The following is a 23,664-nucleotide window of genomic DNA, read 5'->3' as shown; positions in this document are numbered from 1 at the left end:
TTACCTCACTGGTTGGAGAAAAAGCTTCTTATATTCGTTAGCATAGCTAGCTAACCAGATGCTAATAACAACAACGTTATTGACTGTATGATCAGTTTGACAGATGAAGAGATCGCCACTGGGCTTTCAACTAAAGACACAGCCACGCAAAAACTGCGGCATGTGTACAGCTCCTTATGGGTATGCAATTTGTGAAGTCCCGGCCCGGAGCCGCGTTCTGGTGCTCTCCGTTAGAACTACACTCCTGTCAGACGAGACATATACCACGTGATGACACGTTAGGCTCGTGTTGTGTTCAAGGACCCTGACCTTGGCCAGGAAAAACAAGCTTGTTTAATTATTTTGCGGTCTAGATTTCTTGAATTTTTTTCTTTTTTGCGTGTGTTTATAAATTACCTCGAGGGCAACTGGATTTGATTAAGTGAATTAAAAAGAAAAAAATGATGACAGAACAATAAGATGTTGCCAGAGTGTAACATGGTGTACAGCGCCATCCTGTTTAAACCATGTCAAGGATTATTTCTGATAGAGCTAATTTCTGAGGCTGCGTGAGTTCCCCGGGGACACATATTTATGTATAAAAGACATCACAAAGAGCATTTTGCATGATAGGTCCCCTTTAAGCAAGATTGTTCCCAACAAATCGTCACTAATACTACTTATCACACTGCATCTCCAGAGTATGTGACGAAATGAATTACACACTAGCTGTTACTCTGATCGGAAAACAAAAGTATTTCTAGTTGGTTTATTGTTTGTTTATCATTATTATTTTATTAATGTATGTTTATGTATGCACCAAAAACACCAAGACAAATTCTTTACATGTGTTAACCTACTTGGCACCTACCTGTTTCTAATGCATGTTACTGATTATATTTGACAAATCTAGTTTCACAATTCTTTACCTAATTTTTAAACCAGTCGCAACTATGACAAAATATAAAATCTGTAGAATTAGCCAAAATGATGATAAACCAAGCACTACTAGCAGCATCAATACATAATTGTTCACAGAATAGTTCATGGAAGGAACAGATACGAATGTGTATCTCAGTGTGGTCTGGTTATTCATGATTATGCTTTATTTTGGATTGTGTCATATGTGTATAATGAAATCCAAGTATACTTCATTTATCCATAATTTAAATGGGGGCTGGAATGATATTATAGTATAGTTTTGACGAGAGAAAGCTGGTAATTCAAGGGTATTTGATGGAGACACTGTGGGTTTGCAAAAAGTATTGCTTTATTTTGATATATAATGTAAAGTGGAACATTTACATTTTCGATGACTTACCAGGTAAGGCATTACTATATAAATGTGGTGGAAAGTAAGTACATTTACTCAAGTACTGTATATATAACTAAGAGGCTCCTGTGCTTTACTTGAGTATTTTAATTTTCTGCTAATTTAAACTTCTATCCCACAATAATTCTGATTGTTGAGCTTCAGACTTTTAATAATAATAATAATAATAATAATAATAATAATATATAAATAGGTTAAGTTTAATTTACTAATTTATACCCAATAGTACAGTTTTTCAAATTAGCTTAAGATGTACCAGATGCAATATATATTAACTTCTTCCACCACAGTATATTTATTTGTAGGACGATGTAGCTGAACTGTGAAAACGACAAACTGCGGCTGTAGCCATGACAGCGGCGCCGTGTGCATCTAGAATGATCCCCGGTCTGAGAGCAGGCTGCTGAGGAGCCGATCCAAAAATACTCTGCAGCATGTGCTACTGGCGGACCGCCGCAGTAGCTGTCGGCATCCTGACACAATCTTTTAACAGATATACATCTACTGGCCCAATTATGATTTTCATTTGTCCGTCACCTTATCAATGATAGAGTTCACATGGTGAGCTTTCACACAATGATTCAGTAACTCAGGAGTTATTCAAAGCCATTATGCCGGTGATTTGCTAGGAGTTAGCAAGACATAGACAATGGCTACAGAGGCAGGCAAACCTCAGTGTGATATTTTTCAACGATAGAGCAGCCGTAAGAAGTGTAAGTCATATGTGCTAGCTTAATGTTAGCTAACCTTATAGCGTGCAATTGCAAATTAGCAAGAACCGCACGCAGATGCACGTTCAGTTAATCTTGTTGAATTAGCACACTTTGAATTCCGTTTAAGCTATATTGCAGAGTCGCATTGTCAAAATATGGTGTGTTGGTTTGATTATAACCTTAATCGAAAACATCAGCCAAACAGCTAATACACATTACTACCGGATTGACGCTAAGCTAACGAGCTAACTAGCCGACTGGTAAAGGCAAACAGTGAAGTCAAGGTGTAGAAAGGTGTCTACATTGCACTACTTAAGTATTTAACTTAATTAATCTCTACTCTATTCTAAGTTCTATTGTAAAGATATGTAAAATTGAAGGAAATAAACCAAAAAATTAAGATAGTTCTCTGCCACTCACTTTCTCCATGGTGCAAGCATGAGGTTCCTTCCAGAAACTACTGCGTACAAGCGCCTCCCCCGGAACACGCAGGTTGCCAGTTTGGGATGTAGGAAATACGCGATCAACGCTCAGATTTATGTCTCACCAGGAAACTTACTGAAACTTCTGGAAGATCATGGAACAAAACAACAATGTGTGATGTGTTTCATGGTATATTCTAAGGGGAATTGGCTGACTGATAATAATTTAGGGACAGATCAGTTGGTTGATGATCATGGCTGGACATTAGAGGGCAAACCTCGACGCATAATAACATAAAAGTCAATCATTAGGACTTTTCAATGACATGTGGAAGGAGTACACAAATATACTAGGCTATCTTAATACCTTCATGAGTGAAAGATAACGTGTGGAGATTTATGGCATCAAATATGATAGTCATTAATCGATACTCATTATTTATGGCAAGATTATATTACACAAAATGATATTACAGTTTCATATGATGTAGAGAAGATCACCTTTAAACATATGGTGCTATGGCCAGTTATCACTGATATGTTTTTAAATAGTTTTGAATACAAGAACTGACGGTTTTACCATTTATCTTAATCATTAGCAGAATCAGAAAATATAACCAACGTAGACAATGGCCCTGTCTCAGGTCGACTATTTTCATTTCCTCGGTCCTCGGTCTCACCGGAAGTTGATTAGTCTGCGCCATCTTGAGTACCGTCCCATGGCTCTTATTTCTGCCGGAGGACCGAGGAGCGATAATGGAGGAGCGATAATCGAGGAACCACCGATCCATCTTCCAATGAAATCCTCAGATACTCGCCCCGCCCCCTTACTGTGTATCGCTCACTGATTGGACGATGCAGTGAATGCACTGATCTCATGCTTCTTGACATGAGTGCAGTTTCCCAGCGGAGTGAAGAAAACACATGAAACTCACGGGACTCACTCCTCAGTTTATACCGTGTTTTGTTTCAATTCATGTATCATGTAGTTACAGATATGTGATATATCTGAACAACAAAGTGGTCAAAAATAATTGTATTCATTTGCAGACTAATTAATATCAACAATAACCATAGCCAATTAAAAGGTAATCCCTTATTTTATTTTTACTGTCATTGATTTAGAATAGCATACCCAAAATGTCTACATTTTGTTATCCATTTATTGTCTATAGTGCCCTCAAATAAAAAATGCAGTATACATTTATGGATGCCTTTGTTATACTCCTCATATTTGGTAAGCATCTGTTAAAAAAACATCCTAAAATAATTTCTGTGAAGTATACTTCTATATTACTAATGTTCAATTCAATGTATAATATCCTAAAGGGAAAACAAATCTTCCTAAACAATTACACCAAGTCTCGTTACATGATGAATATTTTATTTAACAACATTATATCTGTTATATACAATAAAAACACAAGTGAAACAAAGACAGCTGGGGTGCAGTACTGGTGTGACACAGGGAAATATTGAAAAGCCTGAAAAGCACAGAAGCTACAATGTCATCTGCTCAGCTCATTACCTTCACATTAGCCATGGTTAATCACACAAAACTCATTAACAGAATAATGTAAGTACATCCTGTATCAATTAGTGGAGTCTTGTCTTAGCCAAGCTTAAAGACAATGACCGTTTGTGTCTAAAATCACTCCAGTGACACACATTGAATAACAATCTGCGAAGGTTGAGCTGTATGAGGCACAAATAGCAGATTTACATTACAGGATATAGACAATACATTATTAACATAGATCAGGACCAAACAAAATATAAAACAAAGAACACCTAGCCAAAGCACCTCAATGCAAGTCAGATGTAAGCCTGTGAAAGTACATGATTCATTTTATGGGTAGCAATGGTTTGGATATTGTTGCAGATCTTTGTTGACCCGTAATATTTGCTTGGTTTGTAAATAACTCCTTGGCTTTTGACAATGTTGGCAGCAGGCCTCATTTTTGCAATTCCCTTTTTTAAAGAACCCAAAAGGACGACATGATGGTGGCTGACAAACATGACATACCTTCACTACTATCTACTGCTGTGAGTGTATTCTGATGAGGCACACAGGAAGACAACATGGCTGTGGTTGAGTGATTAAAAACACGTAAAGATAAAATAGATAGAAGTTAGTTAGTGATCTTGTTCACACACACAAAATAATCTTAAATGTGCCTTAGTTTAAAGAGATTTTCACCTTAAATCAACTCAAATCTGTTCCTTTTTTCAACAAAATGAACATGTGCACCCCAAACAAATAATAAGAAGAACACACGTATGACCTAGCAGGTCAACATATAAATATTCTTTTAAAAAATACATATTTACAAATGAAAACGTATATTCTCCTATATCTTTGTACAGTGAGCGAAGGGTTGTGAATTTGCATGAAGGTGTTTGGTGGCTTAGGAACAGCAAGCACCTGCGTCCCTTCGTTTGTTTAAAATGATTTCACATACTTTCTGAATTCTGCTGTCTTTTATTTGACTTTAACAGTTAAAACCAGGGGATAATTAATGCTGCTTAGTCTATTGGATTCATTTTCAATCCCTGATTTACTTGTAAATGTGCAGTTTTACCAACAAAACAAATAATATTAACATCTGCACAATAGTTTAAAAAAGAGAATGCAAGTTGGAAGTGTGATTGCACCCTGACCTGCAACATCCCTTCTTGTCAAAATAATCATATTTTTAGCACATTTAAAACTTCCTATTTTTACACAATTCCTAAACGTTTCTTCAGAGATAACCACATTTTACCTCAGAGAAAAAGTAAAGATCTCGGAGGTAAATTCAATTTTGAAAGATTGAAAGACTCAAACCTGACATGGGGAAAGCTAATAGAAACATTTGAAATCAAAACTAGACTCAGGTTTGGTAAAGATCAGTGTTAGTGTCCTATAGGAGCATCGAGGTGTAGCCAGGGATAGAAGCGGGACCTTGCATGAATACAACACTAAACACTGCCATGTGAGGAGTGTAAGTCACACATCCCCCGGTGCAAACACAGCAAGTCACTATCTTCCACAAACACAGCGATACACAACAAAGCAAAGACTCCGACCATTATATACTCTCCTATCACTGTAGGAGATATGTATCTTATCAAGCCCATACAGTATCACCACATCAAATTAGTCTCACAGGCTTACTTTTCTTCAAAAAATAGTGACATATCTTCCGGTTATCAGTCCATTCTTGACTAGTTACACCTCTGTCAAAGTCATTTGAATTACTTGCCATGATAAATATCTTCCCAGTGTAGCCAAAAAATAAGACATACAGTACATACATAAATAAAAGCAAAGTGCAGCATGAATTACCATCAATACAGAATATAGAAAATATACTTTGTGTCATACATTTATACACCAAACATACTGCACAATGTTGGGAATGCATACTTATGTAAAAGGGTTATGATGCTACAATAACTTTTCAGACAGTCACAATTTAGAAAGCGCCTGTCCAATAAAGCCAGAAATACATGGGAAGCTTCTCCTTTTGAGTCTCTAAAGACAACAAACAAGGATGTTTGAATGGTATATGGAGCAAATACTTGGTTATTTATTATTTTCTAAAGCGGTACTTCCTCATCACTCACTTTACTGAGGTGTCAAAAGTCACATTCAATTTAAATGTCATACAAAGTGCAAACACTTTCTTTGTGAAGTATCACGCAACATGTCAGCATGGAATAATTTAGCACATCTCAGAGTTTTATGCCAAAATTATTTTTCTAAAATGTATTTAATTTTTTTTTACTTGAAGCCCGACTGTCGTTTCCATTCTTAAACAATTTCCAGTTTGCTCTGAAGACAGATTTCATTTTTTGATTTTTCTTAAATGCCAGAAGTTGGAAATATTTGAGATGACTTTTCTTACCTCTCTTCTTTTAATAATAATTTTTTTTTAAAGCACCTAACTTTTCTTATTTCTTCAAAGAAATAGAGAAACTAAAACTTCAATCTGTGAATTCATCTGTGAAAACATTAGCACCTTTCCTTGAAACTACACTAACGTAATTTCGTGCTGTCAGTCATAACATGTGACTGGTGAACACAACAAGGGAGTAGTGATTTCCTTTGTGGAAAAAGAGAAATAAAGAAAATCATATTAATTAACCATATTAGGAACTGAATTTCAATGACAAGTGGGTCTTCCAGTAACATATTATTACCTTATACTTAAACATTATTAGTACTTTCCCTTTAGTTTCCTCCCTTCATAATCAGCCTCTAGATTGTTAAAGCTGCAGTTTCATTATTAATTGCAAATTTTATATGACTCTTACAGTATTTCATTTAATAACAGCTAGGCCAGGTAAATATGGTTTTATTTTGTACTTTTCTACATTATTGATTGTGGCTCTAATGCTCGCTTTGCTGCTTCTCAGGTTAACAAAGTGCATCTAACACATAAGATTTACATCATTTTACTTTATGTGATGTAGCGCAATATTTAGCTTTAATCCCAAAGGTCCTAGTTGGAAAGCATTACGATTCTAAATTAGCTTTAGTGTATTTCTATTATATACTTTATAGAAAAATCAATTTGTAAGGTAATAAATATGATATCTTTCTTCAACAAAATATACATTGCACATTACCCTATTGGAATCTAATTGTGTAAAACACATCAGCTTACATGTTTGTATCCACAGGTCACAGTCCAAAAAGATTGAACAAGTAAAGATCTATTTGCCTCGATATACAGTATTGTCTTGTCAATCAGAATTTAATGGGTTTTTTAAAAACAAAATTATCTGGTTAAGAGTACATTTTGTGTATTTGGTTTAAATGCAGCACCTACAATAACCAGCATCCAAGACTGAGCCTGGTTGAATCACTAAAGATAGCAAGGGAAGCTCTGATCTTAAAAAAGTGAAATCAACTTTTGGATTACAGTTTACAAATACCAATTTACTATTCAGAATAAATACACTAGAGACCTGTGGATGCTGCCAACACATATAAGGTTGCATGTGTTCACCAGCTGGCAAATAGTTTCAATACTTTGGCATCGCTAAAAAGTTCTCCAGCCTGTCAGCTCGTAGTATGGAGCTGCAGGCAGAGCATAAGGTTGAATAATCCCTTCTTAGACCTGTGATTTTGGAAGGCTTCCCAAAAATATTACCACAAATTAACAGACAAAATATGGACAAAAGTCACTAAACTAGTAAGGTATATTGCACTAAAATATCCTCCCTAAACAGGAATATAAAGTAAAAAAAGTGCATCTTTGCGATCCATGTCACCACCATGGACCTGAACTCAGAAGTGTATGAGAAGTGTCAACACACTCTGCCTCTAGTCTGCAGTGATGGACATGTACCGGGATCTTTTCAGGACACCATAAGGTAACAACTTTTAGAGACAACTTACTTTTACACAGCCCACGTTTGCCGTGTTCGATAAGTGTCGTCCTGAAAAAGACTCGCCCTTTTTAATGAATAATTCCGAGGAATGTACAGTTAATTTAATCTGCAGTGTTGTAAAGTGACTGCTTCCCTTTAAGGAAGGGAGTATTTAAAAGAAGGAATTCTAGGAAATGTCACAGAAAAAGAAGAAGCAGAAAGTATGACCCTTTTACAGGTCAAAGCCTATACGTTGATGATGCTGTCCTTCTGTATTATAACATTGTATCGTTTTTACTGATCGAAGGTGTGATATTTACAGCACTTTTTAAATCTCAGTGATTCTTCCTTGATTTGTAACCCCCTTACTCATTCAAACTGGTATCTAAAGCCGCTCTACACACTGTCCTGCACTGTGGATTTTGATTTATCCTCAAGAGGTGTGTTTTCAGCTGCAGGTGATGGGGTTGCTGCCGGAGCCTCCACCAGCGGGACCTTCTCCTTCACCGGGGAGGCGGGCATCGTGGTGGCGGTGCTGGCGCTGGCAGGGTGGCCCTCAGGAGTGGAGAGGTTTGGAGGCGGACCGCCAAATTCGCGGGCGATTTCGTCGAAGGTCTTGCCCCTCGTCTCTGGGACTTTAATGAAGGTGAAGATGAAAAAGAGGATGAGGAAGCCGGTGAAAATGAGGAAGACCCAAGGCCCGCACCATTCCTAAATGGGGAGAAGAGAGGAGAGGCAGAGTTTTAGAGAAATACTGGATTCAAAATGTTAAATTCTCATGGTAATAGTGAGTATGATCTTTACAAATATTTTTAAAAAATAGAGAAGGAAAGAGCTAAATCCAAGAAAAAAGAGAAAAAGGATATTCTGAAGGACAAACAAAAACAAAAATAATCTATTTTGAAGATTTTATAAAATATGGAAGAGGAAAAAAGATAGAATAAACGAAAACAACAGCATAATAATAAACAAGTTAAGTAATTAATAAATAAGACAATGTAAAAGAAAACAGGGCTGTATTGATATCAGATATTCAATTCATATTTATTGTGGCCTAAATAAATCAAGATAACAATATTATCAAAGTATCTATAGAAATGATCTTAATAGCAATAATAAAGCTATCAGTCAAAATACATTTTAGCTTTGTTTATTGTGTATTTTTCTCTTTTTTGGCAAATCAATTACACTTAACATGCTTTGAAGATTACATTTTTTATACATCACAGTTATTGTCAATACTTATATCATGATAACCCTAGTTTAAAACAAAGCCAAACCAGTTCAAACTGGGTTGGCCGCCCCTCCCTTACCACTAGCTTGGGGAAGCTCATTCCAACCAGGAAGTTGGCCGTCCAGTTGCAGCAGCCGGCCACAGCCATGGCGGCGGGGCGGGGCCCCTGGGAGAACAGCTCGGCCACAATGAACCATGGGATTGGACCGGGGCCCAGCTCAAAGAATGCCACGAACATCATGACGGCCACGATGGCCATGTAGCTCATCACAGTATAGTGCTTCTACTCAGACAGAGGGAGAGGAAGGGAGGCAGGAAAACAATGACATACTATGAAGTAGTGATCATTAGGAAAAACAACTGAAATTGCTAGTAATTTTAAAGGCTATTTCTAAGCTTATATTTATGTCAAGTTAAGGAGTAATGTAATACAAATGGTATAGGATGTTTTTATGTATAATTCTGTTGGGTAGGAGCTGAAAAAGTGCGGAAAAAGGAATAAAAAAGGTTTATGCAAGTTCAAGGAATTATTTCAGAAAGGTGGCGATTTTATTTTTAAGGTGGACATAGTTTTATTTAGATTTATGTTAAGTTAAATAAATACTTAAATTCTATTTTAATGACCTTACCATGTGTTAAAAATAATCTTAAACGTAAGTTTTTCTTATTCTAAGAGATTTCTAGCTTTCAAAAAATATATAATTTGTACATAAACAGTATATATTTTTCAGTTTGGATCAACTGTGAGGTAACAACCTTTCCTTGCAGGGATTCATAGATTATTTGTGATTTTGATACCCCCCTGTGACGGTGCTGCACTCACCAGCAGGAGGGAGACGGTCATCAGTACGGCGCTGATTGCCATTCCAGCCAATCCCAGGAGGTGCAGAGTCCTCCGTCCCGCCTTCTCCACCAGGAAGAGCTGCAGGACACACACAGGAGGCAGTGATGTCTCTCTGAACACACACACTGACACATGCAGGGACATACACACTGAGTCTGTCACTCACAGAAACAACAGTGAAGATGGTGTTGACGATGCCGGCTCCGATGGTGGCGTAGATGGGCTGCTTCACACCTGCTGACTCAAAGATGCCTGTAGAGTAGTAGAACACCTAAGAGACACAGAGAAGAGTAGTTATTTACCATCGATGAACCTTTCCAATTACAGTCCAAGCTCAATCATATTATCACAATGCAAATAAGAATCCACACATTTTTCTTGCAGTAAGAACTTTAAGATAAAATAACTTTAAGTAAAACATGTTACAAAATGTTACACACAGTAATTGGTCAATGTTGCATCTTGTGCTCTAGTTTAGTTTTAAATGATGAAATGATCAAATCAGCATTCGAGTAAGGGGTGGGGTGGAATCCTCGTAAGTTAATTCAAAACAAAAGTCCTCGCCTGGTTAAAGATGATTCATGCTGGAAAATGTGTTTTGTAATCGTTAGAATTACTGCAGAAGTAGTGTAGGGACTGTTCTGATTTCATGCATATCATTTTATAACAATGTATATATTATTGGATTACAAATATTGATGTTTTAAAGTTTTCATTTCTTTAAGTGGAAGCTTGCAAAGGTGGTTCTGATTTGAGTAATTTAAGATCCTTAAGATATTAAAGGTTGAAGTAAAAGGTAGCAGAAAATGGCACTTAAAAATTGCACTTAAGTACATTAGTATAAATGCTTAAACGGTGATTTCTGTATTAAAATATAGATTTTGTTTAACTTATATGTACAGAAAGTAGTGTACAACTGGATTTGATTAAGTGAATTAAAAAGAAAAAAAATGATGACAGAACAATAAAATGTTGCCAGAGTGTAACATGGTGTATTTGTACACATGTGTGTGTGTGTGTGTGTGTGTGTGTGTGTGTGTGTGTGTGTGTGTGTGTGTGTGTGTGTGTGTGTGTGTGTGTGTGTGTGTGTCTCTCACAGCATTTATCCCTGACAGCTGCTGGGAGAGCTGCAGCATGATGGCGATGAGCAGCGGCTGGCGGTACGCTGCGGAGCGGAACAGCTCTGGGATGGTGACCTTCTTCTCCATGGCCATCTTGGCGCTCTCCTCCTTCATCTCCTGCATGTCTTTACTCACATCCTCACTGCCACGCAGACGCACCAGCGCTGTCAACACAATACAATCACAATGTGTCTTTGTCTTCCACATTAAGGATGAGAATATAAAAATGCTCTGTTCGCATGTGAGAATCTTCTGACAACCATGAAGGTCATTACATTGTATTTAAGTGTTTTCATACACAGCATATACTGTATATGTACTTCTAAACACTTCTACTGAACTACAATTCTGAGAGAAATATTGAACTTGTTACTTCACAGATTTGGATTAATAATACAAAATATAATTAATTAATTAATTAATCATAGAGCTACTTTAGCTTATTATTGTTATTAGTAAAGAGCTTATTATAGGTGAACTGACATTAGAGTATGTACAATAACCCCCTCTTTCCCCAGCTGCAACATTAACATTAAAGTGATAATAATGCATCATACGTAATTATAATATTATAATATAAGCAATTGGTTTAGTTGTTAGGAGAAACTTAAACAAGCTTATTTATCTTCACCGGGAGCTGAAAAACAAATTTGCTGCATTGAAACAACTGAAAGGTTGACTTTAAGGAAATGTATTATGTCAACAGATTTCAGAGTGGAACCTCGTGTTTGTTTGTGTTTGTGTCAGAGGAGAGGTGTGAAGAGGAAGGGTCAGCGCCTGAGAGACGACCCTGACAGCCTGCCGGTTGAACAGATGCCAAAACCTTCTGCCAAGAGTCCTTGAGCGACTCTTCTTCCTGCAGAATAAACATCGCCCAGACTCACCTCAATTCACCCCTGCCTGCAACTAATGCTATCTCTATATTGAACCGATCCTTCTGTCGTGCTTTTCTCACTTTTCTCAGCAGATTTTTTAACAAAGCTTTGAATGTCATCAACATTCTTTTTTAGATTTAATACATTTTCTCTAAAACTGTTTTAACAGTATTTTCAGTAGTTCCAGCAGTATCGGCAGTGGTGTATTTGTTAATATAGACATTGGCGTCATTTGTAAAAAAAGTGATATTGTAAGCTTTATCAGTATTAGTGCGTACCTTTGCGTGCCTGCTCCTCCTGTTTAAGGTTGATGAGCAGGAAGCGAGGGCTCTCAGGGCAGAAGGGCAGCAGGATGCACTGCAGTACAGCAGGGACCACAGTGAGGGACAGCAGCAGGGGCCAAAGCTTGGCTGAGCCCAGCAGACCCTCCAGCCCGAAGACCTAAACACCAAGGGGCACAAAAGCACGGTCAGAATTTCAGCATAGCTAAATAATCGATTAGCAGGCAACACTGTTAAACGTATTGACAAACACACATATCAGTTGCTTACATATTAAGATTTTAACTAAACAGCTTAAACTGTAGGCCATTCACTATTTAGATTTTGCGTATCTTGCCGGGTGTTGAGTATATCAGCTTTAAAGATGTCTGCCTTTTATCAAATATAAAGAAACTAGATGGCACTTGGCTTGTGATGCTCAAAGCACAAAAAGCATGCATTTGAAAAAACTCAACAGCAATGTTTCTTTCCAGAAATGGTGACTTGGTTACTCAAGATGATCCACGTACGTTGTTGTGGGCAGTTTCATATAGGAACTAGTTTTGTTCTACTAAACCAAACGTTCCAACCATATCACCGTGCAAAAGGATTTTCTTTTCTCAAATCTAATTTGAAAAGTATAGTTCCATTATATTCAGGAGAAGACAGACATTTCTACGGCCAATATTTCAACTACTACGGAACATCTCTTTAGGATTTTTAAATAGCCCTAAATGTAAAAGGAAAAATATGTCAATTAAGTGTTCCTATAAATGTGATGTATGTTAGGAAACCTCCTGCTGACCTGAGCGATGAGGATGCCCACTACCACACCGAGCTGGTGAAGAGTCCCGAAGGCCCCTCGTAGTGGAGTTGGTGACACCTCGCCCACGTACATGGGAGTCAGACCGGTAAAGAGCCCGCAGAACAGGCCGATGACCAGGCGACCGGCGATCACCATCTCATAGGAGGAGCAGATGGTGGAGAAGCCCATGAGGAGGCCGCCGATCACCGCTAGAATGTTCACCAGGAACATGGAGCGACGCCTGGGGAATAAGAGGAGGAGGAGAGAGAGCATTAGCTTTGTTTAGCTAACAGTTCTTCTAACAGCATGGCAATGTAAATGTTTGTAGCTTAGTGATTTGAATGACAATAGACTGGAAGGGAGGTTGTTGGTGGGGTGAGCAGAATCAGAATCAGAATACCTTTATTAGTCCCACAGAGAGGAAATTTGCGAAGTTACAGCCACAGACAGCTTAATGAAAAGTACTAAGTTATGATATTATACAAAATATAAAAAATATAATACAAAAAAAAAAAAGTTACATAATTGAGAGGTTTTTGGTTAAGGAAGATTGACAAGTTTATTGATTATCTGAGGGATTACCATAAGGGTGTCAGAGCTGATTGACCTGCACGAGGGTTTGTGAAGGTCAGATGCTCTCCCATCTAATTAGTTAATCGACTGATAGCTCTTGGTCCAAATTGCAGGTCAAACACATGTGGGTTTATTTGTGAATGACTTTGAGTGTCAAGATAAAAGATATCATGAAATCGCCGTTTTTTCTTGTGTTTTCTGTTAACCGACTTTATCGTAAATTGTGGTTTGAGTTTCGTTTTTGTTTATAGCTACACCATAGTAGCTAGTACTAGTTATACATACCTTAAATGTCTGGAATTAGGTTTATTTGCACCTTTTCGGATAAGAAGATGAAAACACCAATTGAAATTGCACGTCTGGTTTTAAGTGTGGAGCTAAAGTGAGAGGTGGCTAGCTTCTGCACAGAGGAACAGCTAGCATGAATCTCCAAGGTTAAACTAAAATATATATTTTTAAAAGCTTGCCAATTCATCAAAATCGTACTTATTAACACACTATGTTGCTTTTGTTTGGTCTCACACAAACAGAAACGAAGATACATGAACAGGCTAGGTTTAAGTATTTATGCTTAGCTAAGCTAATTGGAAGGAAGAGGATTTCCCTTTAAAGCTAAAGACTTATTTCTACAAATCATACCATTTTATTTGTGGAAACAACAGGCCAAATGAATACCACATGTAAACAAAATGTGTGGAAAACCCATTTATGGCAGTCATCAAAACAACAGTCTCACCATAGAAAGGCAATAGCATTGGGCTATGATGCTCAGGGTCAGATTCAGATGGATATTACGCAAAACTCTGGGGAACATTAGGGCCAAGCAGTGGGCTCAAAACAGACGCGCTTCATAAACTCCATTAGGACTAATGGCTTTTGACAGTACAGCTGAATCACACAGGAAATAAACAAAGCCATTAAAGGAAGATCAACACACCCAAAGTGTTCAAATTGTCATTGAATATGTATAAAACCCCTTAAAAATTACAATTTCTACCTGAGCATTACACTTACAATGTGACAAGAACAGGTTAAGTTTTTTCATTACCAAAGTGTTCACACAAGCTGCTTATATAGTTGAAAAGTCATTCCTACCTGCCAAACCGGTTCGCCATGACGCCCACGCTGAAGGAGCCCATCATACCGCCCACACTGAAGATGGCGACGGAGACACTCCAGACGATGGTACAGACCCCGGGGGTGATGGGCTCGCCATAACGCTCGACCCAGGTATCGTTGAAGAAAGATCGTAGTTTCTGATGGCAGGGATGGAGTAATTAATTGAAAAATATTGGATGTATTTAAGGAAAGATACACACCAAGGTTGCCAGAGGTCGATTAGCATAGTTTAGCATGAAAGCAATAAGAAAACGGCTAGCCTGTCTATTAAGCTTACAAACATACATACTCAATAGACAGATATGATGAAACATTTTCAAAATGTATCCACTTATTTCTAGGAGCAACTCAACTTTCAAACTAGCAAACAAAGTAACAAAGTGGTGTACTGGTAGTTCTGAAAATCTTCATCTTTACCCTTGTATTTGTTCTCTAATAATCAATTTTTCAATTATCCCTTTGGTTTGCTACAGTATAGTGTCAAGAACCAGACACTAGCTGGGTTGTTGAACTCCAGAGTTTTGGAACATAAAATCACATGATTAGCAGAAAATTAGCTTTACAAATGGTTCCCATCTGGGGAAGCTGATGTGCTACTGTAACTGTGTGCAGCTTCACACAGGGAGTCTGAGATCTTGGCAACAAACACACCCTGATGTCACCATTTAATCACCAACCTGCTCTGGAGCATTGATGACTCCTGTGTTGTAACCAAACTGCAGAGAGCCGATGACAGCGGTGCCGAGAGAGAACAGGAGGTAACCTGTGACTTGCTTTTCTTTCTGTGAGGAAGAAGAGGGAGAACAGGAGGAGAAAATGTCGGGAAGAAGAGGAAAAGAAGAAGGTATGAGAAAGGAAACATAAAATGGTGACAGATGTGGAAAAAAGAGGTAGGGTGAAGGAAGGAGACAAAAGCAAAGACATAATAAATGATGTCAGCCGAGATTATAATGACATTTTCCTATAATTGCAGCTGGTATACAGATGCAGTAAAGTGGTGGTGCTGATGGCAGGCAGGTCAGTGACGCACCAACAATAATATCAGGTATCAGTAAGCTCTAGCTCATAGTGCCCATAAACACACCACACATGCAGCCACACAAGATTACTCATCACATTTGTACTGCATTCACTATGACACACCGGGTCTTAGTGTAATTCCTGTAAACATTAGTGTACTTCAAGAAAATGTATTTAAAAACCTAAAAATAATACCTAAAACGTACTAAACGTGTTATATATGATGTTATAATGGTTTATTGTGGCCTACACAGTAACTGTGATCAATTGTTTTTATGAGTTTCTTCAACATGATTGGCTAAATGAAGATCAAATTCAATATTGAAGCCGTCCATCTGCTCCTGTGTGAGCTCCCATAATGCCATCGATTAATCTCAGTAATGAAATCAGGGTGAGTATTAAAGGAGCCGTCACTGGCGTCATGACAATAGAAACGTCCGAGGCACGATGCATTCATGAAGGAAATAACAATTAATTAATTAGCAGCGTCACATTAGAGACCATCATAAAATCATGTCTATTCGAAAATGTTTTTCAATACTCCTCCAATAGAGTGTGCATTTTCCTAATTGTCATTTACGATTAAGTATCAATAATAAAATCAATGTCAATGTTGTTGCTACCAGCAGGATTACAGAAAAAACTATATTTCATGATATTAAGTTGAAGGGTAAGGCATGTGCAACGGAAGAACCCTTTCCATTTTGGAGCAGATCAGAATCAAGGGGCAGATACAGGCATTTTTTACTCGAATCAGCCTTGACAAAGATTTGTGTTTCCAAGGGCACTTAATTTACTACTTAAGGTAGTAAAACAATCCATGTTCCATCTACAGGGTCACTTAAGGCATCGCAATAACATAAATCTTCACTTTTGGTTCAGCACTTTTTCTAATGTCGTTACTGGACAGCAAATAGAGGTCAAAAAAGGTCAAAGCTTATAAACGCTTCATGATTGATCCCACATATGAAATTCCGGGGAGGTTAAGCTGGATCTCAGCATTGGAAATAACTCCATTGTGTCTTTGTTTCTGCTGATGTCTGTTACAAAGCAGTCAGTACATAAAGAGACTCGCTGCTGACGGGGCAGAATGTGCCGCTGTTATATGAGACAGCGTAGAGACCTGGAGACCTCAGGTGATACACCGCCCTTGGTACAAAATAATCGGAGCGAGGTCACATAATATTAGCATAGACTGCACTTCTCAAGATTCACTGTAGCCAGATGGGTGTTGGCCACACTGGACCAATCAGAGAAAGAGAGAGAAATATGTATGGGAATGTATCTGAAGGTCAAAGTGGAACGATTAAAAAGAGCAATTTGACATTATGCGCATTCACACCGCAGTACTTTTCCCACTTTAGTTCCGATATAGTTCTGAAATGTTGCGTTCACACCAAAAAAATCCGGAACAAACATTTGTTCATGAGAACCTTTTTACCCCCTTTTCCGTCCCTGCTAGAGAGCAAGGACTTTCGTGGGAGAAAAAGGTTCCTATGTCTGATTGGCTGGGCGTAATGCAAACCACGCCCCATAAAACTCAAAAAAAGTTTTGTGAAGCCGCCATTTTATTATCCTGGCACAATGCACAACTCATCTTTTAAAATAACTAAAATGTTAACATTAAAACAATACTTCATTCACAAATCCCAGGCCAGTGTGTAGGAAAAAAATCATATTTGCCTGCCCCTCACATTCAAAACCTGAATAATTAAACAAATTAAATGGTCTAATAATACGCCAGCTTTTCCAAAAAGTGTGCTAGTCTGGAAAATGCCTGTGTCGATCTAAACGCACACTGAAATGCCAACTTCCTGATTTTGTAATTGGAATTCCACAGAAGACATGATAGCATTAGCCCAGCGCACAAACGCAGAGATACTAACTTATGGCAACACAAAAGAAAACATAGGAGCGGTGGAGATGAGGAGGTGTCGGCGTTCAGTAGAAGCTGCTGGGACTCCCAGCAGCTTCTACTGAAGCCAGTCCCTAACTCCGGGGAACTTCACGTCGTATACTGCCACCCGAAGTCCCTAACTTCACGGTGAAGTTGTTTGCGGCCAGCCAGTAAACCCAAAGCAGAAGAAGAAGTGACGTCAGCGGCTTAATTTGCCTAATCCTCCCTCAGGGACTTATTCCGGTGTGAACGTGATCTGTACTTAGTTCATGAGAACTAAAGAGTTCTCATGAACTAAGTTCTCATGAACCTTTGTGGGAAAAGTATTGCGGTGTGAAAGCGCCTATTGGCATATTTCAGATTTCAGATTCATTTTCTTTATACAGTAAACATCTAAGAAACTTTGTTTAAGCCTTGTATTAAAACAACGAGCCATTAGATGAATGATGACACCTTTAGGTAATGGATGGATGACGTAGAAGGGGAAAAACATGTTTCTTAGCGTTTACGTAAATCGGAACATTGAAGTCTTATATAGTAGAAAATGATAGTTCTTACTGTATGAAGTGAAGTGAGAGGCGTGGTGCTCACTGAATATTGCATGCTCATAAAACCTTCAAGAGTACATTAAAGCAAACATCCACCCAGTCCTGCATTTGGCTGTACCCAATTGAGTGAATCATTGATTTACTCAGTCAAATCAAGAGTTTTTTAGGAAATTAAATCTACCCTTTGGCCAAAAAGCTTTTTCACTGTGTTGTTGCCTTCCTTGGTTTGCAGACGTTCCCTGAAGATTTAGGTGACATTCATGAGCAAACAATAAATCTTGTGAGCCTTCAATGACTCAAAGCTCTTGATGTATCTGGGTGTGTCAGCACTTATGTGGATTAGTCTGCTCATATTTCGTATCTCAGTATCAATGAGACCAAATAGAAACGTTTGTCTTTAAAATGTGTATATTTTATTTCATAGGTTAATTGATAATAATGTTAATGAATCATCACATACTGGCTCTGAACTGATCTACTGTTCCTTCAAATAAGTCATAGGAAGAACACAACATCGTTTTTGATTTTTTAAATTGTTGTATGGATCCATATATATAAGTTATATAAGACATGTGCTTGCGGCTGTTGTAATCATGTAAATATCCCCTGTTGCGGACAAATAAAGAATTTGTGATTCTGATATTCCACTCCCTTTATTTTACATTTGCTGTACTCATGGTAATGCACAACTCATCTTTTAAAATAACTAAAATGTTAATATTAAAACAATACTTCATTCACAAATCCCAGGCCAGTGTGTAGAAAACAATCATATTTGCCTGCCCCTCACATTCAAAACATGAATAATTAAACTAATTAAATGGTCTAATAATACGCCATCTTTTCCAAAAAGGACAGGCCTGTGTCGTTCTAAACCAGGGGTGGGGAACCTTTTTCCTCTCAAGGGCCATTTCAATTTTGACAACATCCTTCGAGGGCCGTACAAATTATTGAACTCAACGTCTGCTTAAAAAACTCAAATCACAGCCCATTCATTTCGCATTTCTTTCATGCTGTGCAAAGAAAAAGCAACCTCTTAATCCAGATATTTGACCATGACCCGCGCATTCATGCATTGGGCATGACCACCAAAACAGAAAGATATGGACACAAGATGTGTGCAAATGTATTTAGTTTCATATCCATGTGGACATGATTTAAGTGGGGGGGGGCGGATCTAACCTCATCTAGTGGCTGCACCCCAGGAAGATTTTTTTTAAATGTTGAAGTTAAAAGCATCAATCTGGTGCACTTTGAGAGCAACATGAAGAGATCTATGGATACTCTCTCAACACCCATATGAAACAGAACTGTAAGCAGATTTCTTTCTTTATGGATATTTTACAAATCACTTCCCTTTTAAACTGTATTCTTGTTTATTAATAACAACTTTTTTTTACTGTCATATTAGTATTGTATACCTGTTTACTTTATTCTCTTATTTTTCTATAACTATAATGATCATATAAAGATGTGCCTTTACCTCACTGGTTGGAGAAAAAGCTTCTTATATTCGTTAGCATAGCTAGCTAACCAGAAGCTAATAACAACAACGTTATTGACTGTATGATCAGTTTGACAGATGAACAGATCGCAACTGGGCTTTCAACTAAAGACACAGCCACGCAAAAACTGCGGCATGTGTACGGCTCCTTATGGGTATTGCAATTTGTGAAGTCCCGGCCCGGAGCCGCGTTCTGGTGCTCTCCGTCAGAACGAGACATATACCACGTGATGACACGTTAGGCTCGTGTTGTGTTCAAGGACCCTGACCTTGGCCAGGAAAAACAAGCTTGTTTAATTATTTTGCGGTCTAGATTTCTTGAATTTTTTTCTTTTTTGCGTGTGTTTATAAATTACCTCGAGGGCCGTACCAAATAGTCTCGCGGGCCGTATACGGCCCGGAGGCCGGAGGTTCCCCACCCCTGTTCTAAACGCACACTGAAATGGCAACTTCCTGATTTTGGAATTGGAATTCCTACCAGAGCCACAGAAGACATAAAACATCTTCTTCAGTAGAGTTGTTTTCCTCATGATGAATACAACCTGTGGATTGTACCTTTCACTGTGAGGCTGAATGAATGAAAGCCAATAACAAAGAGGTGGCATTAGGGTAGAGAAATTGGTGTCCAATACTAAACTATGAAATTGTATTTGTACATGTGATGAATTTAAAATGTTTCACTGAGACACTTTGCACTGATTCTTCACCCTCCATCCAAAAACTCATCAACATCACTCAAGTTAAAAGTGAATTAAAGGAGACAGCAAGGAAAAAGCTCCCAGCGTGTCACCAGATACACACACACACACACACACACACACACACACACACACACACACACACACACACACACACACACACACACACACACACACACCCTTATTGACTGTGTCAGTAACTTTTATTTGTCAAGTCACAGTGACTCAGTAGAAAGTCACATGACTGGCACCCAAAACATCTGAGATAATGTTCCACAAAAAGAGTGGAAATGGTGCAATGCAGTTATAAAATAATATTTTGTCTACAGCTAAAATCCTCTTTAATCTTCAAAATCAAAATTCATTATTTTTCTTCCTTGTCAATGTTCAGCTTAATCTGTCTTCTTTGATTTGGATTTCCACATGTTATTATCATTGCTCCAAACATGACAAATATGAAATGTTTAAGGGAGAGCAGGAACACCATTTAAATCTAACAGGATTGCTAGCTGATATTGTTCTACATTGGTCTGTATTAATCTCCAGACAAACTTCTGTGTTAGCAGCCTGTTGCAGCACCCACAGATGCTGCGTTACTATAGTAACCAGTGCCATGATGACAGAATGAGACCACACGATCCAACCTGCTCGTGTGAGGCCTATAAATGTATGTTTGTGTGCAAATAGAAAACATTTTAAAACAACCACAACCCTAAAGTTGTCTCAAGTACAACAAAAAAAACGTAATATAAATATAGAAAAATATATATATTATATAGATATATTAGCTTCTTTCTCCTTGCCTCCATTAAGATCTCTCTGTCTTTGTTTTCCCTCAATGTCCATATCGCTCCCTACCCCCCTCTTGTCCTTTCTTCATTTCCATAGCAACAGCCGAGAGGTGAAATTATTATTGACACAGGCTGAAGGTAACCAAGGCACCGAAGGCGCTCGTGCACAATGGCAATCTCATAAACCAAAGTAACACTAGTGGGCTGCAATAATGCATGTGGAAACACACAAACACACACTGACCTACATCCAGACAGCCCCGTTTGAACTCAACTTTGCAGTGAAACCAGGAGGAAGGGTGAATGTATCGAGCTGTTTTGATGGGATGATTCAAAAACGTTTCAATCGGGATTTTAGCATGAGGGTCGTGTATGGATGAGCTCCTCAATGTTTGACACGAGGGATAAGAGCGGGATGCCGAGTCAGAGCATGACACGGGAATATACACACGCACACACAAATCCAATGGCATACATTTGTGCAACTATATTAGACTATTTTCAGAGGAACGTCAAAGGTTATGTGTGCGATTTAGCATTAGCCGTTGCTTCTGTGGAACACTATGCTCCTGATTTTTTGACAGACTCAACCTGACTTTCACAGCATTTTCACCATCACTTCTACGTTACATTTGATGTTAAAAAAAAGTTTAAATGTTTGCTTAACTTATCAAATATTGTGTGAATTTGTACGACCCAAGAATTGACAAACAGCGTTAATTTATCAGTCAATCTAATAGCACACTTCTCTGCACAGGGCCTCATACACTTCTTTGTTATACTTGATCGACATTTTATCAGGTAATCATGCTGAGATCAAGATATCTTTTTCAAGGTGAAATGCGTACAGCTGGGAGAAGCAAATAAACAAAAAGCAGGATGGAATGAATACGTTCAATAAACAAAACTAATCACAGGCATCTATCACAAAAGCACACGCAGCATTCACGGAGATCAATTCAGGTTTGACCTTTCTTATCTACTTCTACCTCTAAATGGATATTTCTACAGCTCCTTTTCAGCCAGCCCCAGAGGAACATAATGCGTGTGTCTGTGTACGAGTATAAGAATAGTAACTGGTTTGTTTTCAGTAGTGAGTTGCGTCTTGGTGCTGCATTGCATTCTGCTCTATTTGCTACTTCTTCTGCAGTTCTAGAAACAGCAGTCTAGGCCTTTCCAATAATGTATACTATCATCCAAATGTTTATGTGATGTTTAGCATTGTAAAAACGATTATATCATCTAGAAATGTGAGTTTTAAACTTCCATTGTTACATATAAACTTGATCCGTGATTTATTGATCAGATAATGAAAATATTCTTAATCTCAAACATAGCCTGAATCTGAACCCCAAACAAAGAAAATGAAATGACTTTCCTCTTTTGCCTCTTGCATGCAGATAAAAACATACATAGGTTACATACCTATGTTGTTTCTCACACTATACTGAACATATACAGTACATAGACACACATTATAAAAAAGGCAGGCATGCGTACTAAAATCACAAACGTACAGCCTTAGATGTGTCTCTTATACACACTTAACACAACTCTGCAGTGCTCCTGGTGACTCACAGTTATTGTAGCATACATATGGCTCACACCGCCCACACTGATCTGATTAGACACTCACTTTATATAGAAACACTCCTCACACGTGCATTATTCACAAATCACAAGTCTTTGTACAGACAGACAGGAGTTGCAGTTAAAATACTTATTTTTTTAATGGAGACATTTTTTAAAGGACAAAAAATGGAGACATACAAATGTACCCTGGAAAAAGATCCCCTCCTGTTTGTGAGTCTCAAGTATGAAGAAAGAAAAACACTTGCCTGCCCCTCCATCTTCTGATTGTAGCTAGATGATCACCGAGAATGTGTTTTACTCCAACTGAAGGATGCAGAGATCTTCAGGTGGTGGTTATAGCTGCGCAGGACCCGCCCGCCGGAGCTGTCAGCTGCAGGAAAAGAAACACGCCTCGTTAGGCGCTGTCCGTGGTACCAACCGGCTCTGGCAGGCAGGACACGACCGCTTTCCCATCAGGGAACCACACACTAATAATCAATAACTTCCATTTTGTACAGGGCACATTTCAAGCTATAAAGGACAGGAAATAGAGGGGGATGAAAACGAACCTCTACTTGAAAATATTTGGTACATTCTTTACACACAAAAGAACCCCAGATCCCGGACGAAACGGATACAAAGGGATATTAAAGTGACACTCACCTCTCGTGACTAGCAGACAAAGATACCCTCGCTGGGCTGCAGCAGTGCCTCCCTCTTTTTAGAATTCGTCTCACACGGTGGGCTGCGAGGATAACCGCACGTAACCGCACGCAATTGTTTTCATTATATATTTTCGTTTACTCAATCAACCTATGAAAAACTGGAATGCTGGGATGCCGTGACGTTGCCCCGCCCCTCCGCTTTTACGTTCAGAAATCCGTGCATCATCGCCGCATCCCGTGAGTCCAATGTCCTATTATGGTGGCTGCCTTTATTCGGTTACTTGGTCAGCTTAGTTGACGAAAGCCTGGGCGCATGCGTGGTATAGGGTC

General features: G+C 38.4%; 1 protein-coding gene across 1 annotated transcript; it reads right to left on the bottom strand.

Moving 5' to 3' along the window:
- Positions 1-3,814: 3,814 nt before the first annotated feature.
- Positions 3,815-23,641, bottom strand: LOC104962270 (solute carrier family 2, facilitated glucose transporter member 1-like). The gene is made up of 11 exons (XM_010790696.1): positions 23,333-23,641; positions 22,936-23,060; positions 15,317-15,421; positions 14,616-14,776; positions 12,948-13,188; positions 12,161-12,323; positions 10,984-11,171; positions 10,053-10,157; positions 9,866-9,964; positions 9,122-9,325; positions 3,815-8,519 (listed from the first exon to the last, which is right to left on the bottom strand). The coding sequence occupies exons 2-11, from the start codon at positions 22,945-22,947 to the stop codon at positions 8,205-8,207; spliced, it is 1,593 nt and encodes a 530-aa protein (XP_010788998.1). The 5' UTR covers positions 22,948-23,060; positions 23,333-23,641; the 3' UTR covers positions 3,815-8,204.
- Positions 23,642-23,664: the final 23 nt, after the last annotated feature.

The sequence above is a fragment of the Notothenia coriiceps genome, unplaced genomic scaffold (genome assembly GCF_000735185.1).
Source record: "Notothenia coriiceps isolate Sejong01 unplaced genomic scaffold, NC01 NC01_scaffold00034543, whole genome shotgun sequence".
Classification (NCBI taxonomy): Eukaryota; Metazoa; Chordata; class Actinopteri; order Perciformes; family Nototheniidae; genus Notothenia; species Notothenia coriiceps.
This window is presented reverse-complemented; position numbering and strand designations above follow the sequence as displayed.